Source organism: Monodon monoceros, unplaced genomic scaffold (genome assembly GCF_005190385.1).
Source record: "Monodon monoceros isolate NGI ecotype Baffin Bay Population unplaced genomic scaffold, NGI_Narwhal_1 Super_Scaffold_4, whole genome shotgun sequence".
Classification (NCBI taxonomy): domain Eukaryota; kingdom Metazoa; phylum Chordata; class Mammalia; order Artiodactyla; family Monodontidae; genus Monodon; species Monodon monoceros.
Window position 1 is genome coordinate 82,162,956 of NW_021703781.1, and position 13,024 is coordinate 82,175,979.

At 57.6% G+C, this 13,024-nt stretch overlaps 1 protein-coding gene across 5 annotated transcripts; it reads right to left on the reverse strand.

Annotated features, from left to right (window-relative positions):
* Nucleotides 1-257: 257 nt before the first annotated feature.
* CALY (calcyon neuron specific vesicular protein) lies at nt 258-11,904 on the reverse strand. Of its 5 annotated transcripts, none has more exons than XM_029201216.1 (6): nt 11,861-11,904; nt 4,100-4,242; nt 3,054-3,170; nt 2,305-2,418; nt 929-1,306; nt 258-561 (listed from the first exon to the last, which is right to left on the reverse strand). In XM_029201216.1, the coding sequence occupies exons 2-5, from the start codon at nt 4,220-4,222 to the stop codon at nt 962-964; spliced, it is 699 nt and encodes a 232-aa protein (XP_029057049.1). In that variant the 5' UTR covers nt 4,223-4,242; nt 11,861-11,904; the 3' UTR covers nt 258-561; nt 929-961. The 5 variants fall into 5 exon arrangements, with proteins under 5 accessions (XP_029057049.1, XP_029057048.1, XP_029057047.1 ...); XM_029201215.1 differs by lacking the exon at nt 11,861-11,904 and adding an exon at nt 8,673-8,859; XM_029201214.1 differs by lacking the exon at nt 11,861-11,904 and adding an exon at nt 8,511-8,718.
* Between the last annotated feature and the right edge of the window lie 1,120 nt (nt 11,905-13,024).

Below are 13,024 nucleotides of genomic sequence, written 5' to 3' on the forward strand. Positions count from 1 at the left end.
AATCCTGGGTTTTAGTTCCAGGAGGTGAGAGAATTTCAGTTTAAGATCTGACTCTGGCCTCGCGGTGTCAGGCGGGTGGGGTCCGCGCTGTTAGATGCTCAGAGGGCTCCTGGGGTATGAGAGCCATAGGGAATCTAATTAATGAAGTTGTCACTTCTGGGAAATGTCTTTAACAGTTTAGAGAGATTAAATGTATTAAATGTATAAATTAATGGCGTATTAATTAAAGAATAAGTGAAGACATATACAAAGGTTACTAGGTTAATAAATGCTTTTAAATTGAGCTTTAAAGCTTGAGAAAAGCTGGGCAACGGGGGACAGAATTCGGGCCCTCGCCCGAATGGGGTTGGGGGGTCAGGAAAAAGGCCGGAGAGCCGAGGATGCTCAGGAGAAGCGCGAGATCCAGATGGAGGTGAATCTTTACTCAGAGAAAAGCGACAGAGCTAGAGGCTCACGGGGCGGGGGGCGTCAGGGAGGGGGCCTGGGAGCAGGGGCACGACCACGGCGACCACAGAGCGGCGAGCGTCGGGCGAGGGAGGTCACAGGTGCCGGCGTGGGACGCTGCGAAGACAGAGGGGAGGAGGGGTGAGGCCGGGCAAGTTGGGGCGGGTGCACGACCACACCGCCCACCTGCGTGCGAAGAAATGAGGCTGAACTCCGCCCTCCCGCCTCCAGTTCACCTGACCCCGCCCCCCACTGACCCCGCCCCGCCCACACTCGGGTCCCCGACCCCCGCGCCTTGCCCACGCCCCCCATCCCCCATCCTGCCCTGACCACGCCCTCGTGCCTGCTCCCTGCCCGAGACCCTCACGTGGTCACAGGGGTCGCCAGGGCGGACAGCACCCCTGAGTGATCCTCCAGACGACCGGGCCGGCGCCCTGCCCCTCCCCGGGGTGGTGGGGCGGATAGGGAGGAGGGTCCCACCTACCCGGATGGGCTGCGACCCGGAGGCCAGAGGCCATCACTGGGGGGCTGGGGGCGGCGCGCTCCCCTCCACCTTCTGCGCAGCCGCCTTCTCTCCTGGCGCCGAGGCCTCCCCGGAGGGCTTCCCCGAGGGCTTCCCCGAGGGCTTCCCCGAGGGCTTCCTCGAGGGCTCGGTGACCGCCGCCATGGCCGCGCGGGCGGGCGCCTTGTGCGCCTTGGGCGCCTCCTTGAAGGCGTGGTAGCTCGCGGACAACCACGGGGTCTCCGTGCCGTGCTTGCGGCCCACTGGGTAGGCCCCGATGGCTGCCAGGAGGCTGCGGTGGTGCTCAGGGTCCAGCTCGGTGTAGTACATCTCCAGGGTCAGCGGGGTGCAGATCTTGTGCTGCGGAAGGGGGCCGGTCAGGGGCGGGGGTGGGGGGAGGTGTGGCGGCCGCGCCCCTGGGCTCGGGTGTGCAGAACGGGGTGCATTTTTTCTCAGTGGCATCAGCCGCGATGCGGGAGCCGCGTCCGTGGGCCACCCGCGGGCGGGCGGTCACCTCTGCTTTTGAGCAGTTCGGTCATACTGTAGACAGTGCCCCTAAATACACTGATTTCTGCCGTAATTTCAGGCCATCAGGGGTAGGCCTCCAATTCAGACCTGGAGGCTCCGCAGAGAGCCAGCCCTTCTCCGAACGCACCGGTGGCCGGTGGCCATGGCCTCCTCCTGAGTGAAGGGGAGGGGGCTCGGCGAGTGCCCCGCGGCCCGCCCCCACCCCGCGGGCCCCCGAGGGAATCCCAGTGAGTGAGGGCCGTTAGCAGCCCGGTGCACCCCTGGAAGTACAGTGAGGGCTCGTGGCCTCTGTGGGGGGAGCGCTCCCCTCTCGGAAATCACGGGGAAAGGGGGACGATTTATCTACTGAAAACTTAGAGTCTTGAAAAAATACACTGAAAATGGTAAAAGTCACCATAAGCAAAGCTGAGAGAAAAGAAACAAGGATGGGGGAACACATTCCAAGCATGCAGAAAACGTCAACATCCTGTGACATAGAAACACGCCGCATATAAGTGAGGGAGGCTTCCCTCCACCTGGACCTCCTTCCTTATGCTTTACTTTTTAAATTACAGGAAGAGACAACCTCTCGCTAAAACACCTTTTCTTTTAATTTTTCTAAAGATAGGACTTGAATATACCTGGAAGGTGACGGGGCTTGAGGGCCTTTGCAGGTCACGTTCCCATAGAGCTGGGAACACCCCAGACCAACCCTCCTGGGGGTAGCTTGGGGGAGAGGAGGGGAGGCACCCCGTCCTTCCACAGGACACCCCCCTGGGACCCTCCCTGGCACTCTGCCTGCAGGGCACGACTGCCCTTCCCAGCCCCAGTGCCCAGTCCACCAGCCTTACCCGAAGCAGGAAGCCGTCGGGGCAGCTGAACTGGTCATACCAGATGGCCTTATACATGATCAGGAGGCAGCCCATGAGCGCCATGGTGAAGGCGATCATCCGCCCTGTGGGCATCTGGGGGGTGGGCAGGTGCGGAGAGGAGAGGTGGGGTGGTAAGGCTGTGCAGGGCCCGGGCCGCGAACCTCAGGGCCGGCGCCCATCGCGCACACAGCCCAGGGCTCACCGGCCTCTCAGAAAGGATGGGGAAAGGGGAAACGGGCAGAGTTACTACTGAGAAATGAAAGGCTTTAGAAATGGTACCCTAAAAGTTATAAAAAAGCCACCATTAGTAAGCTGAAGAGCTAGAAAAGGAAGGGAAAACACATTTGCCAGAGACACAGCAGGAAAAGTGAGTCTCCATCGTATACGGGAGATCCGCGAGTCACCGAGGCAGAGACAAACGACCCACGTGGGAAAGGGTGCAGGGCGCAAGCAGGCACTGCGTCTCCTGCCAGGGGCTCCTCTGAGGGCGGCGGCTGCCCGCACCCCATGTTACAGCAGCAGCGGGGAGGCTGGCAGAGCCTGCTGCTGCCCAGGCCCAACCCCTACCTCTGATGGGGTGATTCCCTGTCCAGCTCTACTGAGAGCAGGGCCCTGACCAAGGGCCCCCAGCCCACCCAGCCCAGAGCCTGGGTTCCCACAGCTTGCAGCTGCCTCTCCACCTCCCCTGCCCTGACTCCCCATGGAATTGGCGGGGAGGGTTGCGTTACCCTGCCACGTGCATCCTCTGGGTGGCCGCCGCCCAGCTTCTGGGCCTCCAGGTCGGAGAACTTTGTCGGCTGGTCCCCGGAGGACAGCTGGTATTCCGTCTGTGTCTTAATGACAACCTGTGGGAAGAAATGATGCAGGAGGACCCTGAACTAGGGGGGCTGGGAGGGAAAGGGGGCAGGGGGCAGCTGCCCGCAGTGGTGTGGGTGCTAGTGGCAGGGCTCTAGTGGCTACAAGCTGACACCAAGGGAAGGGGACACTGGAAGTCGGCCAGGGCCGTGGCAGCCCAGGGCCTGGCCAGATGATGGAAAGAGCCCCTATGTCTGCTGGCTGCCTTCGGCTCTGAGGATGCTAGCTGTCCCTGCCAGAAGCTTCCTCTTCGATGGCACCACAGCTTGGTCCCCTCCTCCAGGAAGCCCACCACTGAGCCTTCCCTTTGGGAACCAGGTCCAGAACGGTAGCAGGCATGGTCGAAGCCCACACAGATCGCTGGAGAACTGCCCTCGACTCATGGGAGCAATGCTGGGAAGTGCCCCCTGCCCTCGTCAATGGCTGGCTGACAGGGGCCTCAGGCTGGGACAACTCTGCGTGCCATTCACTCTCCAGAGCTCCGGTGGGGTCAGGCAGGGCTGTGCCTGAGCCGAGCTCTGCTTCTTACAGGTTCCTTCTGAGAGCTCCCCCTTCACCCACCCCTTGCCCAAGGACCTCATCTCAGGCCGCAATCCAAGAAAGAGCACGCCCAGCAGAGGAAGGGGGTAGTTTTTGCTGCTGAGCCCCTGCTGGACTGCAGGCAAGCTGGGCACTGTCTGTGAGAGCATGTGAATCCTCACCACCACTTGTGGCCAGTTTACCCTGGTTTGCAGATGAGGGAAGGGCAGTTCTGGGTGGCCGGGGGAGCCGATCGGGGCACACAGCAGGCTCAGCCTGGCCCTTCCTCCACTTCCTCAGCTGCCCCTTAGAGGAGGCCACACCTAAAGCCACCTTGCTAACACCCGTGTGTTCCCAGGGCAGGATGACACAGGCCTCCACGCTGGCCCAGGCCCCTCACCTGGTCGGAGAACGCAGGCTGTAGCTGGCTGACATCCAGGGGACTGATCAGAGGGATGCTGTCCATGGTAGCCCCGTCCCCGGAGCCTGTCTTCCCCGAGAAGCTGCAGTTCAGCTTCACCATGGTGGATGGCAGTCCTCTTCCTGTCCAGAGGCAGACACAGGGTCACTGGCCACATAACAGATGTCCACACCAGCTGGGTCTGGAGTGAGAGGGCCCCAGGCTGGCCTTTATGCTCCTCACGCCAGAGGTGGGTTGGGCCGTGGGTGGCCAGGCCAACCTCCCCAGGACAAACCAGGTGAGTCCAGCCGCAGGATTCTAGTCCCTTCCTGCCCCCTGGACTCCCTTTGGCCCCCACAGCCGTGCAGGCGAGAGTGCCTCTGACTGGTGACTGCCTGGCGGAGTCTTCCACTGGCCCACCTGCTCCAGGAGATATTCTAAGGGCAGCAACCAACAGAAAACAATCCCAGATAGAAGCCTGGAGAGTAGGGTGGCCAGACTTAGCAAATAAAAGTACGGTACGCCAGGTTAAATCTGAAGTTCAGATAAGCAACGGATGCTTTTGCTTTTTATGATCTATCCATGTAATATGCAATACAGGGACATATTTATACTAAAAAGTATTGTCTATCTGAAATTCAAATTTAACTGGGTGTCCTATGTTTTATCTGGCAACCCTACTGGAGATGCAGGAAGTAACAAAGAGCTACAGAAAGAGGATGCTGGTGAATGAATCCAAGAACTAACTGCACAGAGCGTGGCAGTAATGGTGTACGTGGACTGGACCATCTGGGGAGCTGGAACGCCCTGACAAGAACAGGAGTGGGGGGCAGGCAGGAGGTGGGAGGGACCTGCATGGCTTGGAGGAGCACAAAGCTTCCTGGGGGAGGTCAAGATGGTTTCACTTCTAGGCTGACTGATAAGAGAAAAGGAACACAGCAAATGACTTGAAACTGAAAAAACAGAAACACAAAATATACTCAGTCAATCAAAAGGGGAAAGAAATGGTCCCATGTCCACTAAGAAATTAAATCTGTTGTTAAAATCTTCCAACAAAGAACTCCAGGCCCAGGCAGCATCACCCCTGGATTCTACCAATCATTTAAGGAGGAAATCATGCAAATTTCATACAAAACTCATCCAGAGGAAAGAACACGGGAGCACACCCCAGCTTGTGAAGCCAGCACGACCTCTATCTCAGAACTCGGCAAGGACAACGAGACAGAAGACCTCGCAGGCCATGCTACCCACCAACACCAGTGCCAAGGCCCCAGATAAAATGCAAGCATGTGGAATCCAGCAAGATATTAAAAGCCTGGGTGTATTCTGGAAATTTCACATCTGAAAGCAATCATTATTTTCACCATATGAACAGAATAAAGAAGAAAAATGATCTGATCAATTTCAATAGTAGCTGAAAAAGTATCTGGTAAGGTTCAACATTTGTTTACTATTTTAAAATATCTATTGGAATTCCCTTGGTGGTCCAGTGGTTAGGACTTCATGCTTTCACTGTCGAGGGCCCAGTTCAGTCCCTGGTCTGGGAACTAAGAACCCACAAGCTGCGCGGCACAGCCAAAAAAAAAAAAAAAAAGAAAAAAAATTGGGAGGGAGATACAAGGCCCTTTATTATCAGTTCTGTAAATGATGGTGATTTATAGAGGTCCTAGCCAAGCCATATGGCAGGAAAAAGAAATAAGAGGTACAAAGCCTGGATGAGATTAGGTAAGACTCTCATTATTCACAGAGAAAGAATCTTTTGTGTGTAGAAAATCTAAAGGAATCTGCATATAAATTATACGGATTGGAAAGTGAGTTCAGCAGAATTGATGGGTTTAAGGTATTCAGAAATCAGTTCTGTTTCTATGTATCAGTGACAAAAAATTAAAACATAATTTGTTGAAAGATTCCACTTAAACAGTATCAGAGATATCGAATGCTCAGGAGCAGGTCTAACAAGAGATTAGAAGGACCTCCCTGTGGAAAACCAGAAGAAACCTCTGTCAAGACACTATTGACTGGGACTTCCCAGGTGGCCCCGTGGGTAAGACTCCACGCTCCCAATGCAGGGGGCCCAGGTTCAATCCCTGGTTAGGGAACTAGATCCTGCATGCCCGCCACAACTAAGAAGCCTGCATGCCACAACTAAGACCCTGTGCAGCCTAAATAAATTTTTTTTTAAAAAAGACATTATTATTATTAATTTATTTTTGGCGGTACGCGGGCCTCTCACTGTTGTGGCCTCTCCCGTTGTGGAGCACAGGCTCTGGATGCGCAGGCTCAGCGGCCATGGCTCACGGGCTCAGCCGCTCCACAACATGTGGGATCTACCCGGACCGGGGCACAAACCCGTGTCCCCTGCATCGGCAGGTGGACCCTCAACCACTGCGCCACCAGGGAAGCCCCTAAAAAAGACATTATTGACTGAGACCAAATAACTCCTAAATTCCTTAAATAAATGGGGAAATATATGGTCATGGATTTTGGAAGTTTCCATGTTTAAAAACATCATTTCCCCTCAAAGTGTAGCTATAGAATCAATAAATCCCAATCAAAATTCCAAGGTGAAATTTTTGTGTGAATTTTTAAAAAATATATCAATAGTTATGTATTTTTAAAATAAATTTATTTAATTTATTTTTGGCTGTGTTGGGTCTTCGTTGCTGCGCGTGGGCTTTCTCTAGTTGCAGCGAGCAGGGGCTACTCTCATTGCAGTGCATGGGCTTCCCGTTGCGGTGGCTTCTCTTGTTGTGGAGTACAGGCTCTAGGCACGCGGGCTTCAGTAGTTGTGGCACATGGGCTTAGTTGCTCCGTGGCATGTGTGATCTTCCCGGATCAGGGCTCGAACCCATGTCCCCTGAATTGGCAGGCGGATTCCCAACCACTGCGCTACCAGGGAAGTCCTTTTTGTGTGAATTTGATAAGCTTTGTAATTTTATATGGAAGGCAGAGGGACAAGGATACTCATAACATCTTGGAAAAGACCGAGGGGGGCACTTGTCTGCCAGGCGTCTAGCTTGTCACATAGCCGTGTGGTATCACTGCGTGGTGTACAAAGACCCATGTGACACACCCTATACACACGGACCACAGAGATGTCACTGCAAAGCTTGGGGATGGCCACCCAACGTCCACATGGCAAACAGTGGACCCAATCCCCACCTCACACCCCACACAAAAATCTACTCCCGGTGGATAAGCCAAGATGGAAAAGCGTCGTGGAGATAATACAGGAGAATATTTTCCTGGTCTCAGGGAGGGAAAGAGTTTTTCAGTATCACAAATAAGCGCTAACCACAAAAGAAAATATTGATAAAAGAACTACATTAAAATTAACAGCTTCTTATAACAAACGTATGGTTACCAAAGGGGATAGCAGGGGTAGGGGGAGATAAATTAGGAGTTTGGGATTAACATATACACACTACTACATATAAAATAGGTAAACAACAAGAACCTACTGTATACCACAGGGAACTATAATCAATATCTTGTAATAACCTATAATGGAAAAGAATCCAAAAAGGAATAGCTATATATGTATAACTGAATCACTTTGCTGTACACCTGAAACTAACACAACACTGTAAATTAACTACAGTTCAATTAAAAAAATTAAGAGCTTCTGCCCATCAAAACATAGCCTTCAAAGAATGGAAACAGAAACCAAGACTGGGAGAAAATATTTGCAACCTGCAAATGAGAAAGGACTTGTTGTGGGTTCAACAACAAGACGAGCCCAAGCCCTAACCTGGGCACCTGTGAACATGATCTTATTTGGAAATAGGGTCTCTGCAGATCTAATCAAGTTAAGATGAGCTCATACTGGATTAGGGTGGACCCTGATCCAATGACTGGTGTCCTTATAAGAAGGGAGAAATTTGGACACAGACACACACAGGAAGGAAGCCATGTTGAAGATGGAGGTGGATACTAGAGGGAGGTGGCCACAAGCCAAGGGACTCCTGGGGCCACCGAAGCTGGAAGAGGAAGGAAGGAGCCTCCCCTGGAGCCTCAGAGGGAGCTTGGCCCTTGCAACATCTTGATGTCCCACTTCTTGCCTCCAGAGCTGTGAAAGAATGAACGTCTGTTGTTTGGAGCCACCCAGTTATGGTGGAAGCCAATATGGGTCAGGCATCTACCATATAAACAGAGCGTCTCAAGTTGGTCAAGAAAGACAGACAGATCACCCAAGAGAAAAATGGACAGAAGAGGATTTCAAATGGCCATGAATACTGAAATGGTGCTCACTCCATTATCCTTGAAGAGACAAATTGCGGGGGTGGTGGTGGGGGAGCGGGGGGCGGGGGGAAGCCGAACACCAGGACAGGGAGAGCAGGAACAGAGGCCGCCACAGGGTGGGGTGGGGCCGCTTTATCTAGGGTGTTGAACCTGTGACGGCCTCACTCACTCCTGGGCAGACACCCCACAGGAAGGCAGGTGTGCACCCACGTGCACAGCAGCACTGCCCACAGACGCGCGCACCACGGGGCATCTCCTCAGTGGAACAAGCACATGAATAGAGGCGTTTCTGCGAGGTCGTCAGAGCAGGGAAGGGAAGGGACCACGCTACCTGCAAGAACAGCCCTGAATCACAAAACCAGCGTCGGCCAGAAGAAGCCAGGCACACATGAAGGGTCGAGAATAAAGAAACACAACAGCCTTGTCTAGGACCCCATCCCGCGCTCAGGAGCTCGGAGGTGCGGCCAATGCTCCTGCGTCTGCAGAGTCCCGCGTGGTGCCCTTGGGGGAGGGAGCGGCTTCGGGGCGGGGCGGGCGTTTCCGGTCTTCACTTGGATGCTGGACGCCTGGGGTTCACCTATGACGAATCATTAGGCTGCACGTTTGCTTCGTGTCCTCTTCTGAGTTCGTTATATTTCACAACAAAAAAGGTTAAAAACAAACAAAACCAAACGACAGCGGGCAGGTAGCAGAGGCACAGCCAGGCCACGACCTCTCCCAGGACTGAACAGCCTTTTGACAACTGTGCCCTGGCTGTCCCCTTCCTAATGAGGACCTCGGGCTGAGCTTTCCGCCCTGGCCTCCGAATGTGGCCCCTCCCTCGCCACTGCCTGCACCCACCCTGCAACCCCCAAACTTCTCTCCTGAGCGACCCTCCTGGGCATCAGCTCCACCACCGCAGGTGCCTGCCAGGCCTTCACTCAAACCCCGGCAGCCAGGCCCTGCTGTGGGTGTCGGTGCGGGCAGGCCAGGTGGGAACGCAGAGGGGGAGCCCCTGCCAGCGGCAGAGTCAGACAGACCTGCAGGACGTGTGGGAGGCGCTGGGCAGGGAGGCTCGGGGCGGCCACTGTGGGGAGGGCAGGAAGCCCCCGGCCCAGGCTGGGAGAGGGGCCGCCCCATCGTGGACTCACTCCCCAGGCGCCCGCGGAGGAGGCTTCTCTTAGGGTCTTGAGCCGGCGCCCTTCCCCGGATGTGCGCGCCTTGCCCGGGCCGTACAGACCGGCAAAGCGTCCCCACTCCCCACCCACCCCAGGCTGGGGCGGTGTGCTCTTCCTGAGGTGGGTCGAAGCCTGGCCGGGCCTCGGCCTGTGGATGACGTCCGGGCACCTGGGTACCTGCCCCAGGCGGGCGGGACATCTGTCCTTCTTCGCTCGTACCGCGCTTATATGACGTCCACGCTCCACGAGGCAGGGACGGACAAGGAGCCATCAACATATAAATAAAAGAAGGTCGGGCGATCCGTGCGAAGAAGGAAATAGAGATGAAAACCGCCGAAAGGGGGCCGCGGAGGAGGGCGGGGGGAACGACCGGGCACTGCAGGGGAGGGCTGTGCGAGGTGGGGACAGTAAGCGCCCCGGCCTTTAGGGGAGCTTGGCGAGGGGCTGGGGAGGGTGCCCTCCAGGGGGAGGGGGCTGGGGGCGTTCACGCAGCAGACGCCCCGCGACTCTCAAACCCAACCTGCGGTTTACAGACAGGAGCCGGGAGGGGCAGAGGGGGCACAGCCCCCACCCCCGCAAACCTGTCAATCTCAGCTTGGTGGCCACGCCCCCTGGAAGGCGGAAGGCCGAGGTCTCCCCCTCCTCTCCCGCAGGAGGCCCCTATCCATACGAGCTCCGCCTCTGGGTTCCCTTTAAGCCAAACGTAAGCTCCAACTCCTCTGCCTCTGCATGACGTCCACGTTACATCATCTTGGGTTTCCATGGCAACAGAGACAGGCAGGCAATGACACGTCTTCTTGAAGAAAAGAAGACTTGAGGGCCCGACGGACCCTCTGCGTCTGGCTCTAGGCGCCTTCTTCCAGGCAGAATGCTGGGGTAGGGGCTGGGCTGCATCTGGGAAGCCCCCCCCCCCCCGCAAAATTCCTTTCCCTGCCTGAGTCATGCAGACCCTCTGGGCAGGCTGGCTGGGCTCATTCACACGACAGACACTTAGCTCCGTGGAATGGGAGGGGTCTTCCCTACTCCTCCCACCGGCCCCCTCCCTCCACGCTGCGCTGTAATTGTGCCTTCGACAGCGGATCAGCTGCTCCCCGCTCGCCGTAGGCTGCTGGGCTGGGATGTGGGGCGGTGTACGTCTCCTCTACGAGGCTTGGGGAGGGGGCACAGGTTGAGCAGTGAGGTTGTGCTGAGGCTGCGATGGGTGGCTGGACGGGAGGGCACGGACCCTCAGCAAGCTTGGCTGCAGGTCACGTCACAGACTCGCTTTCACACATACGCCACCCTGGGATGCTGCGTCACTCGGAGGTATGCACCGGCGCCTGCATGTGCGGGCGGGCACGAGCGTCCTGTGTGCATTGGGCGTGCGTGTGACAACGGAGCGCGAGGGGCCTGCGCGCTTTGCCAAACCCCGCAAGGCCCCCGCCCCCGCGCCGCCCCTTCCAGGCCCAGCCGCAACGCCCACCCAGGTGCGCTCCCACCCGTTGTCCTGCAGGCCGATGGTGGGTTTGACTGCCGGTTCAAGGGCAGGTGGACTGCAGGCGCCAGCCCAGCCCTGAGAGGCCCAGGCGAGCGGGGCAGGTGGGGGGAGGTGCAGGTCTGCCCCGGCTTCAGCGTCCCAAGTACCAGCCACCTGTGGCTCCGCACCGAGAGCCCGTGGCAGGCGGTTCTGGACAAATGCCCTCTCTCCGCTTCTTGGCCACGTCCCGCCTGCCACGCAGCCTCCCTCACCTCCGCCACCACCGTGCCGTTGCCGGCAGCGCTTCGTGATCTGGTCCGTCGGAAGCTCCTTCTGCCTCCCCCACCCCCTCAGGTAGAGATGAACCAGTCCTGGAACTGGCACCCGTTCTCCACCTCGGGACGCCCATCTCCCACTGGCTCTCTCAGACCTGCAGAGGTGGAGCTGGCTCGCAGGGAGGGGGCTGCAGTCTCCATGGGACGGGGGGAGCTGATGTCCAGCAGTCCTACCCCCACCCGAGCTGCCCCGCTCTACCGCGGACGGGAATCTGGGCGGCACGTCGGGTCTGCGCAAGGCTGGACACCCACGGCCCTTCTGGAACATCCAGGCAGGGACTTTTCCCGCGGAGGCCCCGGATCCTCGGGGGGGCCTGAGGACAACCTCCTGCGCTCGGGCCGACCCCTGCCCGGCCGGCTGCCAACGGGTCAGCCGCAGTTCCGCCCCCCCGCCACTCTCTCACCCCTGCACACGCCCCTCGCACATCCGTGCACACACACCAGTATACCTGCGACCCCCGCACACCCACCATGCACATCCGCGCAACGCACGCGCACACTCGTGCGCACACTCGGCCCCCCACCCGCCCCCCAGCTCCGCTCCACAAGGACAAATGTGCAAATGGCTCACAGGCGGCTCCAACGGGCAGCTGCAGCAGGATGCGGTCGCAGGACAAGGATGCGGAGGAAGGATGCGGTTCCAGACGCTTCTCAGCTGGGGCGCGGCGGGGGGAGGGGCCGAGCCCCAGACCGAGGCTGCCGTTGTTGCCAGGGAGATGCAGGCTGGAGGAGGCGAGCACTGCGTCTGCCGCCGCCGCCCCGCCTCCCACGCGTGCCCGTAGGAGCTGCGCCGCCCCCCCCCAACCTGTCACTGGCTTAGACACGCACACCACATCCACCCACGGCGCACATCTCACACACACACCATTCACACGCTGCACACACATATACATACACCTCACACACTCACACCACCGCACTGCAGGCGGGGCGGGGAGGGGACAGACACCCTGGCCAGCATCCTCCCCTGGGGATGTCCAGGCTCCCAGGCACCACCTTGTCGGGCGCGCAGTCTTGCCCCCTTTGGTCCGCTTGGTTCAGGCACAGCTGGGTTGGGCCCCCACCTGCCCAGAGGGCTTCCTCCTCACGGCTCGGCGTCCAAAGCCCCGACTGTCCGCTTTCGGAGGGCAAGCCTGTGGCTCCTGGTAGACGCTGTGGCCCAGAGCCTGCACAGCGCCAGGCATAGAGCAGCCGACGCGCAGGCGCGTTGTCCGAGTGAGCAGGTGAGCGGGGGCTGTGGTCTCAGGACCCCGGGGCTCAGCCCAGCAGGGTCGGGGCTCCACACCTGGGCTCACAGCTGGCCGAGGAGCGATGGCGCGGCTGTGTCATGCCTTTTTGCTGTTGACTAGTGCCCCGTGTTGCGGATGTGTCCCATCTTATCTATTCAGTCGCCAGGCTCTGGACTGTTCATCCCGGGTGTGTCTACTGTTGACAGCGTTGCCGCCAGCGTTCTTGGACTAGTGTTTGTGTGGACACAGGGCTTTCATTTCTCTTGGGCAGGTACTTAGGAGTGGAATTGCTGGGTCGTATGGTAGTTTACATGTAGTTTTTAAAGAAAATGTTTTAACTTTTTTCCAAAGCGGCTGCCACATTTCATATTCCCACCAGCGGTGCAGAGGGGCTTGGCTTCACCCCCGCCCCGGACGCGTGTTACCATCTCTCCTTTTTGCTGCAGCCATCTGTATTCGCTCGCGAGGGCTGCCATAACTAAGTACCACAGACCGGGTGGCTTAAA